This window comes from Megalops cyprinoides, chromosome 12 (assembly GCF_013368585.1).
Source record: "Megalops cyprinoides isolate fMegCyp1 chromosome 12, fMegCyp1.pri, whole genome shotgun sequence".
NCBI lineage: Eukaryota > Metazoa > Chordata > Actinopteri > Elopiformes > Megalopidae > Megalops > Megalops cyprinoides.
In genome coordinates, this window is record NC_050594.1 from 16,295,300 (window position 1) to 16,314,657 (window position 19,358).

The following is a 19,358-nucleotide window of genomic DNA, read 5'->3' on the forward strand; positions in this document are numbered from 1 at the left end:
AAACAAGGATAGACCGGAGTCGATCCTAAGCCAATCACCTGATTCTCCTCTCCACCCTCTGGTGTGCTGCTATGTGAGAATCCTGTTAGAGTCATGGCACACTGAGGTTGTGATCCTGTGTGTGTATGTGTATGTGTGTGGAGTGTTTATAGGCTTGAGATCCCTGTGCTTAATCTCCAGGCTGTATCGCCTGCTGTTCCTAAGCACCTGCTGTCACACTGGGATTACAGGCTGACGCCAGATGACTTCTGACTGGAGAGAGCCACGCTCTTAGCTAATCATCACACACCCTGCACGTAACCCTCCCCTTGTCTGGGTCACTTCAAGCATATGCAAGAGTGCATACACGTATGCATATATATGTCAGGAGAAAAGGAGTTTGCATTTCTTAAAACCCCTCACACATGTACATCAGGATCTAACGGAATCCTTCAACAGCATCCAGTCTCCACACCTTTAACGTCTGCCCTTATGAGGAGCAAATCAGTCTAACGATTTATTGATTAATTGATTTGTGGATTGTGGCGGGAGAACAAACAATCATTAACAAAGTTAGTTGATACAAAAACTGTGGCTTTTATGTCATTTGCACAGAGTGAAGTCAGGACGGTCGGTCCACGTCGACCCTCTGATATTTGTGTGATCGCTTTTGACTCAGCAGTGTCAACAGATAGAACTCTAAAAGTGAGGGGCTTCCTCAAATCTTAGAGACAACACCAGGTCTGTCTGTACATTGATCATTCAGTTCTGGACCATTCAGGACTGAACAAGACCCCTCTTTTGATGGCTGCAGCATGCACAGTGAACACTCTCACAAGTTCCTTTTATTTGCAACAGTTACATTACTGTTAGTGAATTTGCAGCTCCATTCTCAGTTGGTTTTATTCTTGTATGCACATACAGCTGGCTAGTGTCTTCCATCGCATTAGGCTTGTGCATTTTTAAAATAAATTGAAAAAAAAAAATTCAAATTTTCATTCGTTTCAACATGACCCTCTAATCTAGCAGCACTGAGGACACAACCAGATCAGATCCACATTCCTGGCTAAGGGCACTTCTCTGATGTCCTGTGATTACCTCTGACATCTCTTCAGTTTCCCGAAACGTTCTTCCTCTTCTCCCAGAGATAATGTGCTGGTCTCACCACATACTTCTGTGCATACTTTTTTTCCATTCCACCCTGTCATTTTTCTGTCTCTCAATGGTCACCCATAGTGGGACAGTGTCTGAGAAGTGCAACAGATTGCTCCATGTCATCACCTTCCCCGAGACACCCTGCTCCCCTTGTCATCCTAAGGAAACGAACCTGCCCACAATCAGCTGGACAGGAAACATCAGGGACAGGGTTCTGGGGCGTGCCCTTGTTGGGGTGTGGGGTCCGCAATACTGAAGAAAAGGACCGTTAGTTGATATCCCGTCCGAAAACAGCAGAAATGAGCATTTTTCATTTCGCAAGTCTGGTTCCTGTAATGCTGGGTGCTAGAACAGGGCTGTCCACACAGCACCCTCAATTCCTGAACAGCTATTTGTTGGCCAACTGGCAGGACTGCCACTCAAAGGAGGCAGCTGCAAACTGAGTCCATGCATCTGTATTAACCAACGAAAGATGTGAAACAGCAGACACACTTAAAGTAAAATGGTGTGAGGATTAAAATATCACGTCTGTTCTGCCCAATGATCATCCATTACTACCTAATTTATTTGTTTAGATGCCCTTGTGCAGTGTAACTGATGACGTAACAACCAAACAGAGAATTTATAATCTAATAAAAGGTATAAATTGATCCATTTCAATTTATAACACTATTCTAATTGAATATTGGGTTGCTGTGGGCAATGCAGGTAACGTCATTTTTACCTTACTCTCTCACCTGAACCTGGCTATGTTGTTGCTGTTAACTGTAACGTTATCTAATGTTATTACAATGTCGCCGTTATGTTCGGTTGTGAATTGAATTGTCAGTAAAGCTGAATGAGATTCCTTATTAATTTCGAACGGTGATAAGGCCACTTTCACTGGAAGTACATCATAGCCGTGCATTATACCGTGCACTTTCTGGGAAATCATGCACACCCCTCCAGCCAATCAGAAACGAGTATTTAACCAAGCCGTGGTATAAGTCACAGTATAATAACAACCATTTTGACCTAACGTTCTCAGAATATTCAGCAATTTGATTTGCTAACGTTTCAACTTACTTGTGTTTTTAATCTGCGCCTTGAAATTCACTAACCTACTTCTTCTTCTCCTTCTACTTTCACTGGCGTGGCGGACTACCAACGTTAAAGGTGCATGCCGCCACCTACTATACCGGAGTGTGTAACATCATGACTTTATAAAAAATAATGGACATTAAACCTGTTTAAATAAAGCCATTTGTAAATAAAGCCATCTGTAATTGTTTGTTCCGTCTCTAACAGACAAGTTCGCAAAATCTAACGTTAGAGGGCTAAAAATGATTTCAGAAAATAATAATAATAATTTATATTATTATTTAGGGGTGCTGAAATGAAATTTAGGTGTGCTTGAGCACCCCTAAAAAGATGCTACTGACCACGTGTGTTTTTCCCCATTATCATCTTTCATTTAATCTTACGAGATATCGGCAGTCAAAATAAAAACTTTGGAGAAGTGCACTGGTAAATAAAATCAACTCAGTTCTCTTTAATTGGTACACTTCTCTTGCGCTATATTGGCAACATCTCTCAGTGAGTGTAGGATAAATACAATGTTGAATCATGCCTTAGCTAGCAAGTTTTTTGCAGTTCTGGTCTGGCCCTGGATCTATCCTCCAATTAACTGCCATTTCGGTTTTACCTGGCTCTAACCGGCATTCCTTAAAAACGTGTCCCTATGCGTCACTGCACTGTGCGTTTCCGCTAAGTTGATTCGTTCTCCTTTCCGCTCCTTCTATCTCTTCCTCCTCACTGAGCGCGTGGTGTCGACAGCAAGTCCAAACCGGTTTCAGCATGGATTTCAGGGCCGGTTTCAGCTGGTGCGTTGCCCTGGAGACGACAGAGATATAAATACAGTTGCTACCACGAAGCCGGCCTCTGATTCAGTCCCAGCTGGTGAAGCAGACAGTACAGTGCTGCGACAGGCTTAGCTAGTTAGGGAAAAACCAAGATCTTTTTATTTCCAGGATTCTGGTCTAATGGACAAACTCTTTGTAAATGCTTTTTAAGGTAAGTTATTATCGTCATTTTTTGTTTTCTTAGACGATCGATAAATAAAAAGAAATAAGAGTCCGATACCGTCTTAGCTGGCAGTTGAAATGCTAGCTAACGTTACGATTCAACGTGGCTTCTTTGTTCGTAAAGTTAAGTTCAACATAGGCAAGGCATATTTCGACCGATCTGAAGAACGCTAACGATCTGTGATATTTAGCTGACGGGATATTTCATAACCTCGAAATATTGATTTTAATCGTTAGTTAATTTGTACATAACTCGATGACAGTCGTTTACTTTGCCGGTAAAATGGCCAGAAACTGCTAGGGGGAAACCATTTTCCCCGGGTACATTCATATAGCTAGGTAATTTAGCCATGTTGGCTATTTATATATTCTACACTATCTGTATTCTCTAATTCACGTCTGAGAAAAGTACGTTTGAACGGTTCGCATGTGGGACCTCGATCATACGATCGCCTGGAAATTTTGGCATGGTTTGAATGGAACATTCGTCACCACGTTGCGGTTCGTATGATCTCGTTTCATTGGTTTAGCTGTCGAGCGGCGTCCTTGTCACTTTCTTGTCCGATTTGCTACTCTTCACGCCAATCTAAATTTTGTTACGCTGTCTCTGCTCTCATTGGATCCTTTTTGTCGCGCCCCCATCTTGGGGGTGGGACTATATGCCGGGTGGACAAGGAAGACATTTTATTTTATAATCTGAAATTGTGTAAGAGACGAATGTCTCAGCCCCCTCTAGCCTGCTGTGTCTCGTTGACAGGATGTAGCAGTTTTACGCAACAATGATGTAAATCCACTTTTTGGTGTTTTATTACCCAATTTACGGTATTGCTAACGGTTGTATTCGACAAGATCTGGGCGCCCTCTGTAGTGGTGACGACAGCGACAGTAGTTACACGTCAGTGTCCAATTATTTATTTAGTGATTGTAATGTCAAGAGTGGCTGCTGAGATGCTAGTATTTTATTTAATACACGCACATCGCCAACGTTTGCTTAACTTGCTTTTGCCCGTGAAGATTTTGATGAACTAATGTAACTCTTGTACCTACCTACATATTTGTCATAGAAATGTGTTTTAGGCGTGGCGGATTATTCTTATCTTGCCGCTTTTTCTTTGCAGAACACTCGCTTGAGGAAAGCGCACACTCGCTGCTCAGTTGGCCCTGGCCTTGAGTCTTATCTGAAAGGTTTCAACTTCACCGGCGAACCGCCTTGGCTGCTCTGTACGTGATAAAGCTAGCATAATCCCATCTCTTTCTCATCCAAGTAAGTAGCTGTCAAGTCTCACAGAACAATTACCAATAGAATTTGTGTATGGTATCCATTCTCACTGTTATTGACTGCTGCACACCCTTTATGGTATGAGCCCATATTTCTCTACAGTGCTGTCTTGATAGGATTTGAAGGTTAAGACAGTTCTGTGTACCAAGGTGTTTAGGTCATGTTGTAGTTGTAATGGAACTGTAATGAGGAGTACAGAAGCTGTTTATTGTATATTGACCATGAAAGGCTACAGCTGTTGGCTGTTGGGATAATAGGATGTCCCTGGTACTCTGTGGTGCATTTCAGAGATCACGCTGGACAATCTTTCTTAATGTCTTTTTCTTTGCTTCTCTCTGCAGTTTTCTTTTGTGACCTTTTGAAAACAAAAACAAACTTTGGAAACCATGAACTCTTTCACTCCTGCCGACTTTGACTTCACTTTCCTGGAGGAGGGCTTCTGCGCCCGTGACATTGTGGAGCAGAGGATCAATGAGTCGTCCATGTCGGTGAGTGTCCCCTCCTCGTGCTGTTTATAATTCCCGCCTCTGCACAGCGGTGGGATAAAGAGGCCTTTCTTGTGTCAGGACACTGTAAGCACAATTTGTGTGGCACAGTAGTTTTCCAGTGTTTCTGTATCTGGAATTGTGTGTCGTATTCCATGTCTAAACGGTATCTGTTGTTCCCAGGACGACAAGGATGCGTTTTATGTGGCAGACCTGGGGGACGTGCTGAAGAAGCACCTGCGATGGGTGCGTGCTATGCCCCGTGTTACACCCTTCTATGCCGTCAAGTGCAACGATAGCCGTGCTGTCGTCATGACGCTGGCCACTCTCGGGGCGGGCTTCGATTGTGCGAGCAAGGTGAGTTAACATCACTGCTCATTTGTATTTTTCATCTCCACAATGTAGCTCATGTGGCTAAGACATATGGAACTCTTAAATGTCCTGTATCCCCTTTATTAACCCAGTTTGTGTCCATCCCTTTAGACGGAGATTCAGCTGGTCCAGTCTCTGGGTGTGGCTCCGAGCCGGATCATCTACGCGAACCCCTGCAAACAGGTGTCCCAGATAAAGTATGCCTCAGCCCACGGGGTGCAGATGATGACCTTCGACAGCGAGGTGGAGCTCATGAAGGTTGCCCGTTCCCACGACAACGCCAAGTGAGTGACATTGACAGCGCTCCTCCTCCTCTTTAAACAATATTTCTCAGGATCGCTTAACTTGCACGCCTGTACATTATCTAACGTCACCCTGTTGCTGTCCCTCTCCCTCTCCAGGCTGGTGCTGCGCATTGCCACCGACGACTCGAAGGCGGTGTGCCGCCTGAGCGTGAAGTTCGGGGCGACCCTGAAGAGCAGCCGGCTGCTGCTCGAAAGGGCGCGGGAGCTGGGCCTAGACATCATCGGCGTCAGCTTCCACGTGGGCAGCGGCTGCACCGACCCAGAGACCTACAGCCAGGCCATCTCGGACGCACGCTGCGTGTTCGACATGGGGGTGAGTCCCCGCTTCCGCTCTTGGTGTAGCTAACAGTGTTTACACTGTTGGGAGTTAGTATTGTTGTAATTTAGAATAGCTCAAGGTCTCAAATGGAGACCTGACGTATCTCACCCTCGTGTGTTGAAGCAGATGTAGTAAAACAAGTCATTTGAACACCACTTGTCTGTTCGTTGTGCAGGCGGAGCTTGGCTTCAACATGACCCTTCTGGACATTGGAGGGGGCTTTCCTGGCTCTGATGATGTCAAGCTGAAGTTTGAGGAGGTAATGATCTTTGTTCCCACTGTCTCACACAGATCCTGTGGCAACAAACATAAGCTCATGTAAAGGGTAACGTTATGAAAGAGGATTGTGCAAGTATCCTGTGCTAGGCTGGACATTTTGTTCGCAGTGGATAATTCCACTGTGGCTCCTTGTTGACCAGACTTTTTCATTCTCCTCAGATCACAGCTGTGATAAACCCAGCACTGGACAAGTACTTTCCAGCTGACTCTGGGGTCCGAATCATTGCCGAGCCTGGCCGGTACTATGTAGCGTCTGCCTACACGCTGGCCGTCAGCATCATTGCTAAGAAGGTTGTCATGAAGGAGCAGTCAGCCTCTGACGGTAAGGGGAAGACACGATGGGGAAGTTGCACATGCTCTATCCGTAAGCCCTTTAGCTAATCGTGAGGCTCCACAGTGAACATATGGTGGCTGAAAGGCCTTATCAGATCTGGAATTAGAACTGGGTCAACTGTCTGATAGGAACCGGTCTCATGTGGTTTCCTCCCCTCCCTCACTCAGATGAAGACGATGGGACTAACGACAGGACCCTGATGTATTATGTGAACGACGGGGTCTACGGCTCCTTCAACTGCATCCTCTATGACCACGCCCATGTCCTGCCCAGTCTGCACAAGGTACACAAAGCCAAGCACCTGGCAAAGTACTGTAGTTGCCTTTTTTGTAACCTGTGTGTATTTGAGGGAGGGAAGGGGTGCTGCTGTTAGTTTCTTTAGGGGAGGTAGATATGTTCTTGTGAGTGACCTTATGCCCTGTCCTGCTGCAGAAGCCCAAGCCGGACGAACGCCTGTACCCCTGCAGCATCTGGGGCCCCACCTGTGACGGTCTGGACCGCATTGTGGAGCAGTGCGTGCTCCCTGACATGCAGGTGGGAGACTGGATGCTGTTTGACAACATGGGGGCCTACACCGTCGCTGCCTCTTCCACCTTCAACGGCTTCCAGAAACCTGACATCCACTACGTCATGTCCCGGGCTGCCTGGTGAGTGACTGAAAGCCGTTTCATTCCTAGGAGGTTTTGATCAGGCAGTAGGCATAGAGTGGACATGTTGGGGCATGGCCACCCATTCTTTCCTAATGCCTTGCCTCTTCCCCCCCCCCCCTCCAGGCAGCGGATGCAGCAGATCTCTGCCCAGGGCTTGCCCGCCCCTGTGGAGGACGTGTGCCCCAGCGGCGTGCCATCCTGCTGCGGCCGGGAGAGTGGCCTGGAGCTGCCCACCAAGCCCTGCCCCGCCCGCGTGCTGTAACCTGCAGCGCACCGGGTGCATGGGAACACGGCCTCCTGGTTTCTGCTTGCCAGTTACTTGACTAGGGAGGGTTGAGGCAAGTGTACGCACATTCTTCCTTTTCTGTATGAAAGAACTGAGATTTGCTCCTGGACGGGGGAACAGTGACCGTCTTCAGCTTTCTCATTGGGTGTAAGCTTCTGTTTAAGGGGGAGTGCTGGCACTGTAGGTGCAGTATTTCCTGGCCAGTTTCAGAAGATTGGTCTCCCAAAAGTCCCTGTGGTCTTCGCTGCCCTGACCCCATGGAACCCGGGGGGGGGGGGGGGGGGGGGTGGCGGCCTAGAATGCAGGGTAACCCCTTCAGGAATCGGCTGCTACACACTTATTTAAATTTTCCCTCATCTCATCTTTCATACAGAAAAGCTTTTTTTTTTTAAATTTTTTTATTTAGGGACAACATTTGCAAACTTGCCTCTTCCTTTTTTTCCTCCAGTAATTTTTTTTCTCATTGTTTTCAAGTCAATAAGCCAGTTAATATTAAATGGTTATAAAACAAACGACACATTTCGAAAATGGATACGAAAGAGATGGGATTGCACATTACATTGCGTTCCTATGGAAACTTTTTTTTAATATTTTGTATTTTTTTATAAATAAAATGTGTAGACACATTAATGGTCTGTGTTTGTGTATGAGTGGTGTATCCAGCACAAATGATTCAAGTACATGTGATTGGTCAGTTAAAGCTAGCAAAAAGTATTTAGCATATGTTTTAATGACCCTGCATTGCTTACCCCAATTTCCCACTTCTTACACTGTCCAATATGAGGGGGAAAAATACTTTTTCCTATTTCATAAATGTGCAGAAGAGTTCACATACCTCATTCTGAAGACCCCAGGTATACACAAGCTTTTGGGTTAAGTTCAGACATGAGTTTCATGGATGTGACGTTCTGCAGCTAAACTGGCACCCCTGATCGGTCAGTCCTCTGGTCATGCCTTAATTTAAACCTTGCAATAGCTGACACACAATAAATTCAGGCAGCACACTGCCAGACTACTCAAATGTTATTTGAAAAACTCATGAGTCCAGCAGGGCAGAAGGGAAGAACAAGCCAATTACACATCTATAATTTAGAGGTCGTTGCACTGGTGCGACTGCATGAGATCCCCACTACAGGTAGAGGAAAAGGGGTCCCTCCAGTGCTACTTAAATAAAGGACACAATGAGTTGAGTTTGGTCACAAATAAGCAGCCACATGCATAAATCAGGGGTGTGGTATAGTGAGGGAAGGGAGGGCAAGAGGGTGTTCAGAAGTCTGATCGTTAAGCGTGGGCAGCCGCACACCGGGAATGTGCTTGCTCGGGAAGTTGGCTTTATTCTCCTGTCCGTTCTGGGAAGGAGTAACTGGACACTGACATTAAGGTCATGGCGGAGCTGTAACCCTATGCCCTGCTGTCATTCTAAAAGCTACACTGTGCTGGTTGTGCAAGTGCACGGGTTCAGCACAGGGTTACTGAGATGTATTGGTGAAGAAAGCAGCTCTATACACATTTATTTTAATGAGTTGACTACAGGACTAAAGCTTATTGACAGAACATATACTGCATTTGGAATTCCTTACAGATATTTGAAATCATTACTGCATATATGCTCTATTTATAGATCTGCTGGAAAAAAGTTACACATTCAACAAATACATAATATTTGATTAAGTATTTTAATATACATGATTATATGGAGGTGGAAACTTGAAAAGGGATGAAAAAGTTAAAAATATTTAGATTACTTGACAGTTGTGGATTAGATCTCAAGTATAAGGACTTAGATGAGGAACGAATGATGTGATGGTATATGTGTGGTGTGTGTAGCTAGTGTGAGTGAATTTGCTGAGTGGTCGCTGCTTGTCGGAGGTTGTCTGAGTGTGTCATGTTCACCAATAGATGGTGCTGTGAGTCTGTCAGTCAAAACAACGTGGCAATACTGCGTTTTTAAATCCAAAACACTAAAATGTTACTTAATGAGAAGCACACAAAGTGGTGGTCTCCCCCCAAAAGTAAATAACTGTAGGGATATGTGCAGACACAACATATGTATATCAGAGGAAATGTATATCATATATATGTACATCATGCTGTATGTGTAACAGGAAAGACTGAAAGTGTAATTAGATATGAAACCAATCATCCATTAGATCTGGTCCATCATCTTCCTTCTTATTTGAGGAAACACTTCGTGCTGATGCCTCTGATTTGAATTTTTAATAGCCCGCGTCTTACTTCTTGGAATTAACATAAAGGCTAGGGGTTAAGGCAAGGATACAGATGTTTGATGAATGTCATTTCCCACTATTTAACATAGTCATGCACTTGTTGGCATTATATTGTTGGCTGACGAGGCTTCCACTAGACATTATTACATTAGTTTACATTGAACTCATCTCCTGTTCTAACTCATTTACTTGGGGGGCTATTTATAAATATTAATTTTGGTTCCAATGTCCAACAAATCCCCCATGTCCTAATTGTTACAATGGCTTAATTTGCCTTACACTGCACATTTCCACCCATTCATCCTGTTTATTATATCAGTCCTTGAGCATGAGGTACAATCTACTGCTGTAAGTAAGCAATTGTAAAAATAAAAAAGTGTATCAAACTTACTACATTGATTGGCTCATCAACTAAATAAGACTAGAGCAAAATTCAGCATACATACCCCACCCAGTTCCAGTTGTATGACGGCCAGTACAGCAGGACTGTGCACTTAGCGCCATCTAGTGGGAAAGTCCATTACAACAAAGCTCGAATCTTCCGTGAGATGCATTTGGGCTGTGGATGCGTGCACGACTCGGCCTTGTTAGATTAAAGTAAAAGTTCGGAAAGAAACTCATTCGCCTGGTGTTCCAAGACTACATCCGATGAGACGTAGGTCTGAGGCGTTCACAGTACAACGACCCAGCTACGATGTGGCTGTTTTATTACCCACTATCTCATTATGTGAGCCTGCATATTGCTACCTGTTTTCACTTTTTTATCGTGTAGATGGAAAGTGATGATTACGTGGACACCTCCACGTGTAAAATTGTTTATCGTGCTGTAAATTAGGACTTCTTCGCAGCGCTTGATTTAAATGACCAAGTAGTCTATGCGTCGGTCCAGTAGACTTCTGACAGATAAACAGGTTGAATAAGGGTAATTCCAGTCGGACGTCAATGACGCAAACACCATTACGGGAGACAGTTCCGCACGTCAACAGAGATGTGTCTGTCGTTAATAAAATGATTGTATTATTTACACTTGAACTAGTCTACCGCAGGCTGATGTTAAGGGGGGAAAACGACCAAAGAAAACTGTAATAGTACCAGCGGAATATAATCTTTTCTTCCTTTGTTTTGGATCTCCACCCCGTCCTCGCTGTCTAAAATATTCTGCTCAGTAGCGTTATTATATATTTAGTCTATTCTTGTTGATATGACGCGCATGATGGGACCAGCTGAATGAATGACGGTGAATCATCAAGCATGACATGTCCGCTTAACCGCCTGATGCCACTTCGTAGATTGATTTTTCTCGACACTCTTGTGTTTAAATTACATTTCCCTCTAGCTATTTAAAATCCCCCAAGCCCGTTTAAATCATATTTGAGAGTTTATAGAAAGTGATTAAATGCTGATGTCTCTTTCACAGTCGACCGCTATTGCTTTGACCCGTACACATTCCAGTGAATGAGATTACAGTGCGAGGGAAACGTTTGCCACTGAGAGCCGTGGGTACACTTCACTATAATATAATCAGCTTTTAAAGAGACGTTAAGTGACGCTTATCACCCGATGAGCGATAACACAGCTCTTGTAGTAAATTGCTCTTCAATTACTCACACTCAAGAGACTTGGCAGGAGAAAGTTCACCCTGCTACCTCGCTACGCACAAGCGAATACGGCACCCAAGGTGTTGCACCTTCCGGAACATTAATGGAATTGAATTGTACTGGATGTGGCAAATGGGCCGTTTGTATGGGCGATGTATAATAGCCATTATACAGATGGTGAGGGTGGCTTAATAGTGGATGAACAAATTGAGAGTGAATGACATCTGAACCTTCTGCAGGGAAGCTCGGGATGTGTCCTTGTTGACAGCGAAGTGCCACGCTGGCAGCTGTGACTCACTGACCGTTTCCGTGGAAATCAGGCACTTCCAGTCTACCCCACGCTTCTCCCGTTTCAGAAAAGACTGTGCTTTCAGGCAGAGTGAGGCCCAATTACCTCCAATGACGGGCAATGCCAGGAAGAGGTCCGGTCAGCCTGTCGCCTGCGAGGTCGGAACAAACGACAATTATCCCGTTCGCTCTGTTTCTCCAGCTCCACTCTCCTCTGTGGATTGTTGATGGGCCAATTGCCACACTCACACACACAGCCACAAACACACATTCTTCCTCCAAATTTCTTTTCAACAAATGAATTGGACCCCTCGACGGTGTTTGTTTAACTCTATTTCCACAACTGCTTGTCCCATTAAGGATCCTGCCCTCTGTTCTCCACTGCTACCATGTCTTACTTAATGTATAAATTGTCTGTGGGCCATACATTAGATGATGGGCCTTTGCTGGTGGTGTTAAATTCCTCAGTATGCTTGGCACAAATTAGATGTGGTCTGATATGTTAAGATAACCGCATTTGGTGTATATTTCTGTGCCCAGAGGAGGAATAGTCCCAGTGTGAAGACTGACAGAGCTAAGGTTAGATGAGCAGACGCCTTTGCTTGTTGCAGTGGTGTTCTAATAATTATATGTCAAATTGTGAGGCAGGGTTTACGTCAACATGACGTTGTGAACACAAAGGGGAGCAGAGCAGTTGATGTCTGCTCCGCTAATTTCCCGGACTGCTTTATGTCATGTAGAAACACTTAGAACAGCTGTCATTGTCAAGTGAACTGTTTCAGATCCTGCATAATACGGTGTCTTTCACTCCATCTGCAAAGCACTCTCACTATTTGTGTATCACCAGGTCAGGCTTCCTGTGGACTTTGCACTGCCAATAGACATTTAAAAGTGCTTTTTTCCCCTGAAAATGTTTCCATATTTGTGATGGCTTCATTATATTCCTATTTGCACTGACTTCCTGAGAGGCATGTTTGAGAGTGTTTTCTTTTGTTTGGAACAGAACTATTTCCTCATGGAAATTTGCAGGGAGGTGCACTATAAAGCTAATGGATGTCATGGGTTTTTCTGGAAAATTTCTGTTTTGAGAATTTGCCAAGTGCTGTGAAACCCTGCTCCAAGATAAGAAAACAATATGTTGTTTGAAATACTAATGGTATCCATTTCTGAAAATTTTAGCCACCAACCATTTCAGCAGGGTTCATTTTCTATACATGGTAGCTGGGGGTGGTGGGGTCAGCAAGTACATATTTTTGGTAAATATTTTGGCTGTGCTGGTTTAGAATGTTTGCTGTATCATTCTGTAAGACATATTATAAATGTGACTGATATGTAATTGGATTATATTCTTTTGCACAGCAAAAAATCCAAATCTCACCAAGCATATTTGTCTCTTTTCAAGTCAAAATATCTCTTTACACTTAATATAAGACACAGTCACCAAACAAGCAAAATTTCCTTGAGCTACAAGGACTTGTTTTTAGACGGTGCATCTTGAATATCTGTGTATTTCCACTAGTTCCATTGGCAGATTTTTTCACTTATTACTAGCAAAAACACCTTGTATTAATTATTTTATTTCTTATTTTTTAAGGGCTATTTTTTGCAGTGTGTTGTTGCTGACAACACAAGTGGATGAGTGTGTAGCATGCTTCTCTGGTAGGGACACACATGCACATATTTAGTCTTTGAAGAGAATCTGTTGGGCGGAATGACTGAACTTCTGCCAGCTCACAGCCAGTCAGGGGTACCACGAGCCTCCAGGCTTCACAAAGCCCACACATCTGCCACCTGCTCTCCTGCGTCTCCTCTTTTGAATAACTCAATGCCTCTTCTTTTGAAAGTAAAGACAGATGAAGCAACTTCTTTTGTCTGTGTGCAAATTTCCTCACCCCTCCGAGACCAGCAATTTGTGTGTTGAACCCCAGTTGCACCTACCTGCTCAAGCATCATCAAACAGAGCAGGTCCAGGTTCCGCCAGCTGAGTGATTGATGAGGTAGTTTCACAACGCATACAGTAAATCTATTGGCTAATTCATTTTTTGAATGAATTATTGTTTTAAAATTGTAAATCAAAGTAAATTTAATCAGCAGAATTTTAGTATATAAATATTTTGGTTAGGTATGCAAATACTATGTTAAATTATACATCTGTATTTTACTAGTTAAATTTATTATTTATACTCCATATCATGACATGATGATAGATGTGTATACAGCAATTAGACAGATTATATTATATATATATATATATATATCCTTTTTTATTTAATGTAAATAATTATTTGATTTACTTTCTATCATATGCAGTTATATTATCTATAAATATAGTTGCAATATCTATACTGTATATGAATACTTTTTATTTTATTGTCTGTACATTTCAAATGTAATGTTAACAAATGTTTGAAAATTACAGACCTGTTATTGATGTATTTGAGTGTGTCTATAAATGGTTATGGTTAGAAAAGCATTAGCAATCCCACTCCCTATTTTCATTTGGATGGGGCTTTGAATCATTTAATTTTCTATGTTTTTTTTTAACTAAAAGCAGTCATAACAAGTAAAGTAGGCACATATATTGTTGTTTATTAGAAGGAAATTAAATCATTCAGCGTTACTACAGTGTTCTAATTATGTGGTATCATTGAACAATGAAAATAATTTTCAAGTTTCCTAATTAGCAGCAAGATATTGCAGAACTGTAGGAAGTGTATCTTGAGGTGAAATCTTCTGCGATATTAAAAAAAAACACTCACTTGCTGCTGATTGTGGTTACCAAGCAACAGTTGGCTTCTGAGCTTATTGCAGTCAGAATCCTGACAGCTTCTATCCAGAGAGTGTTTCCCTGTTGAGAGATGTGTTCTACCCGTGTGTCCTACCTGTGTAAAACTGACAGGAGAAATGAAGTATATCTGAGAAAGCATGGCTTCTCCTCACCTTTGAAAGACATCTGGTGCTGCTGGGGGGGGGGGGGGGGGGGGGGCAGGAGCCAGGAGGCAGTTCACTAGGACACTTCACCATTGGTGGTCCTGGGGTCGTGCTTTTGAATGATGAGAGAATGTATACTCCTACTTCAACAAGCCCAGTGCCAATGAATGTTCCCCAAAGCATTCAAAAGCACTGTCCTAGTGAACTGTCTCCTGGCTCTGAGCATCATATATAAGTATAAGCAAGAACCAGTGCATTTTACAAAATAATTTCTATATTATCAGGACCATGCTAGTGATGCTACTTGCACATGTAGCTAGTAACTTTAGTGATGTTATATTCACTACAAACCACAGCAGTAAACCATTGAGTGGGCAAACTCACAGAACAGGACTAAAACATACCTGTGGCTAAATCACTTCAGATCTGGGTATTCTACCAACCAGCATGTAGACCATGGCCCAAAATGCCTATTCCTTTCACCCAGACAGAGAGAAAAGGAGAGAGTAGAGAGATTTGATTGTAGCTCATTCACGCATTGTGGGGTATCTCGCACTGCTGTAGTGACCCTGTCTGCATCAGCGTCAATCTGCCTCGCGAGGAGACAGCTCTAAGCCTGCCTGCAGAGGGATCAGACAAAGCCTCAGAAAATGCAGCAGAACAGAGATGTGGAAAAGCAAGGCAATGAGAGAGGGAGTGGGAGAGGGAGTGGGAGCGGGGGTGGGGGGCCCAAGCCGAGCAGATTGCTGCTGGAGCATACGCTCTGAGGCAACATGTTGCTCGGTTGTCTCAGCCCGGGTGCAGCTTTCTTCCTGTCATGTAGATGGCTCTATGTTCATGTGATATGATGTTTTACTCTGGGAAGTTACTTATAATTGGGGCCAAGCAGCAAAGCTCCTTAGGCACCCATTGTATTTCTACTTTTTCTTATTATTATGCTTCTGGCTAGGGTGTCTATGGCAGCCCCTAGAACCGTATGGTAAAAAGTTTTGAAATTTGGCACACTGATTGGGGACAGTCCCATGATCCTTTTCACCAAGTTTAATGTCAGCACCTAGAATGCTCTAGCACCACCAACGGGTCAAAGTTGGATGCACATTTACGCACGTAACTTTTGAATCGTATGCCAGATTTTCAAAAATGAGGTACTGTTGGATTCCTTGGATCAAGCTGAGTTCAACACACCCTGTATGACGTCAATTTCCACCATATTGGATTTTATGAAAGAGTTATATGAAAGAGAAATTTTTCACAGGCCACGTATTTTGTCCAATTTTCACCACATTTGCTACAGGTGATCTTCAGACCAAGCCTCAAAAAAGTTATCATGGATTTTTGATTTTCAAAACCATTTGTACTTTACAGCTAATCGAAATCGGCGGTGAACCCGCCAAGCAGGAAGTGAGATCATATCTCAGCAACTGTTTGCATCTTTTTGCGTTGTAGGTGTCGATGTGTTTCCCGTGACAAAAGTGATTCTTGTGTCAGGTGATACTTTGGGAAATCCCAAAGATGAGACATGACAAATTGTCAAGTCAACTTAATTGACATGGCCGCCATTTTGTTTTTTTAATGAAAAAATTAGAAAATTTTCACAGGCCACAAATTTTGTCCAATCTTCACCAAACTTGGCAGAGATCATCTTCAGACCAGCCCTCAAAAAAGTTCTCTGATGCATTTTTTATTTTCAAAAACATTCATCCATTACAGCCAAATCAAAGGCAAACGACCCAAACAGGACACAAGCTCATATCTCAGTTACACCCAATCTTTGGTCAATTGACATAAAACTTGCTATCAGTGCTTACAGCCATGCTTTTAACATGATCAGATCAAGCTGCCATTGTGATTCTGCCCTGCTGGACTGCTTGGCCCCCTCATTGCTGCTTGCAGCTATTTTTTTAATATTCCTTTGCTAAAAATAAAATACTTGTGACAGATTGCTGTCATGTACTTTGTAGCAAACAAAAAAACAACACAGTCAACACAGACAGTATTGTGAGGAGTGAATACCCTCTATACATACACACAGCCCACCCTCAAGGAGAGTACATAGTAGCAGAGTGTTCTTATCCTCTTCTGTGTCTAAGTGTTTGCAAAAGTTGAGGATCTTTAAAGGATTTATTAGCTGTCTTACACACATTCCCTATAGTTAATTAGTTAACAGCATCCCCAGGAGATAGCTTAAAGGTGGACTGATCCTGTAAAGAACCCAACCATGGCACTCAGCTGTGTGTGTTCGTGTGAAGGAATGCTCACAAAGAGTTAACGAGCCGATCTGAAAAAGCAGACAATCACGGAGCCGCCAGAGTGCGGGCGATCTGCGGATGTGCCTGCACTGCGTGGTGCGGTTCCCCTGCCTTGGGAAGGAAAGCTCCACTCTAATTCAGCTGACAGTTGAGAAGTCCTCCTTTAATCCCGAGGAAACCCCTGTGCATTAATGAGCAGTGTGAATGGCACTGCTGAAAGGAGGCCCAGTGAAGCAGAGGACAGAGACCTTCGTAAGAGCCTGCGGGACTGAGAAGAGACAGTGAGATGTACAGCATGCTGTGTACCGCCTGGGGTGATTAGAGATGAGTAGAGAAATGGCCTTCCGCAGTTCTCCGGAGGACGAAAGCATTGGACCTTCTCTAGTAGTAGGTGGCAGTCTGGTGGCTAATGAGTTGGGCCTGCAACTTAAAGGCTCCTGGTCGAATTCTCAAGCTGGACACAGCACCTCAAGCAAGATATTCATATCTAAAAACAAAAGTAAGAATCTGGTAAGGAATTAAATCTGTTGTGGTTTTGCATTTATATTTTTTATATATATATATACATATATGCATATATATATATATATATATATATATATATATATACATATATATATATATATATATATATGCAGCTGCTTTTTTATGGAGATACCAATGGAGTTACAGATTGATCTTGTCCATACCCCTCCCACATTACCCCCAGCCCCCCCCCCCCCCTGTCTCCTCATTCTCTCACACACTGATGCTCAGAGCCAAAAGACAGTTCACCAAGGCCGATGTGATTGGTGGTCCTGGGGTCGTGCTCTTGAATGATGAGGCTGACTTCATCGCTTCATCACTGACTCCCTGATGCAGGACCCACAGGCTTACAGCCATGTTGACACACCTGCTGGGGAACCACTTCACTCTGGATAAGACCATTCACTAAATGACAGTATGTAAAGGTTCATGCATGTGTGGAACTACACCAGGGCAGCCAGCAGCCAGGACATATTTACCTAATGCTTTTTTAAGTAAAAATGCTTGTACAATGAACTACTGGTGCTTTTAAAAAGCTTATTTTTTATTTATTATAAAAGGTGCTTATTTAAAAAATGAACAAAACAAAACCCAAAAAAATCAACTTAATGACAATATAAACCTATAATGTTTGTATTTCCGGGGTTGTGTGTGTGTGAGCATGTGCATGTGTATGTGTGTGCATGTGTTTGTATGCTTGTGTGTATGAGTTCTCTCCTGTGAATATAACTGTAGGTGAGTGAGTGTACATGTGACTAGCTAGCTATTAAACAATGTACACTGTATGCTGAGGGTATTTCCAGCTGATAAAAGGCAACAGCAACAAATGCAAATAGCTCCAAGACTGCAGTGTAGCTCTTTGAGCTGAGTTCAGCCTGACCAAACCAAGAGGAAAGCCTCTCACATTCATGTTGACAGGTAAAGGCAGTGTAGCTCAGTGCTTAAGGAGCAGGACTCGTACTTAACCCACAATTGCCTCAGCAAATATCCAGCTGTATAAATGGATAACATTGTAAAGAACTGTAACCTATGTAAGTCGCTTTGGATAAAAGCGTCTGCTAAATGAATAAATGTAAAATGTAAATGTAAAGGTAGCTAAGTGTGATTCTTTGTCTGCTCCTAATCGACAACTGTTCTTTTCCCCGGCCCTAAGTGACAGCAGTCTGTCTATGGGATTGCCAGAATATCTCTTTCCATCTTTAAAGCTCCAATCTGTCCTCTACCCCTCCAACTGTAAGGACCTGTACTCTGCCAGAGCAGTTGGCATGGTTACCATATGGTCAAATCCGATGTCTTTAAAACTGACTGCCATCATTACCCGGTGATGATTATACTATTATATAATTTTCCATAACGCTTTTCCTTTTCTGCCTTCTTTGAGTTTGACTTTCATTTGTTGCGGCGTGATATTTGATGTCCCCTTCCGAGAGCTCGAGGCGCAGAAGAAGAAGACATGGATTCGATTTCTTTCTTTCTTCATATTTCACCCCAGGGACAGAGTCTTCAAATTTCCATCTTTCATTAGGTCATTAGGCATTTTGTGTGCGGTGTCGTATTGCTGGTCTGTGATTTCATCCTCAGACAGGAAGAAGGAGTGCATTTTTACAAACACGGGAGGAAATGTTTCTGTGAGTGCGAGTCCTGAGCTGTTGCTGTAGGAGCGTGGACATGTGAGCCTCAGATGTACCTCAAAGCCATTGCGGAAGAGAGGCTTATCAAATAAATCCAAAGAGCGCACATCCTCATGACTGTTGTCTTTTGATGAAAGGTATTTTTGAGGTGCAGTATATGCTGCTAATTTAGGCAAGTCTATTGAAGTTTCAAGGGGAGAGACTATTTGGTAGGCAAGATTCATTTTTTTTTTTTAACCCTTAGCAGTAGGTTGCTAGTAAAGAAACATGCCGTCCTTCTTGTCTTTTGGCAGATAGCTTTGTTTGCTTGGCATAGGGCACTGCCTGATTGCTGTCTCAGATGATTTTACAAGCAGCAACGTTATCACCTCACGTACCCCCTCGCACACATGGCAATAATTG

General features: G+C 43.2%; 1 protein-coding gene across 1 annotated transcript; it reads left to right on the top strand.

Annotated features, from left to right (window-relative positions):
- Positions 1–3,045: 3,045 nt before the first annotated feature.
- odc1 (ornithine decarboxylase 1) lies at positions 3,046–8,126 on the top strand. Its single transcript, XM_036542741.1, has 11 exons — positions 3,046–3,186; positions 4,316–4,461; positions 4,818–4,964; positions 5,145–5,318; positions 5,445–5,617; positions 5,735–5,951; positions 6,133–6,216; positions 6,396–6,558; positions 6,738–6,853; positions 7,003–7,217; positions 7,344–8,126. The coding sequence occupies exons 3-11, from the start codon at positions 4,863–4,865 to the stop codon at positions 7,480–7,482; spliced, it is 1,383 nt and encodes a 460-aa protein (XP_036398634.1). The 5' UTR covers positions 3,046–3,186; positions 4,316–4,461; positions 4,818–4,862; the 3' UTR covers positions 7,483–8,126.
- Positions 8,127–19,358: the final 11,232 nt, after the last annotated feature.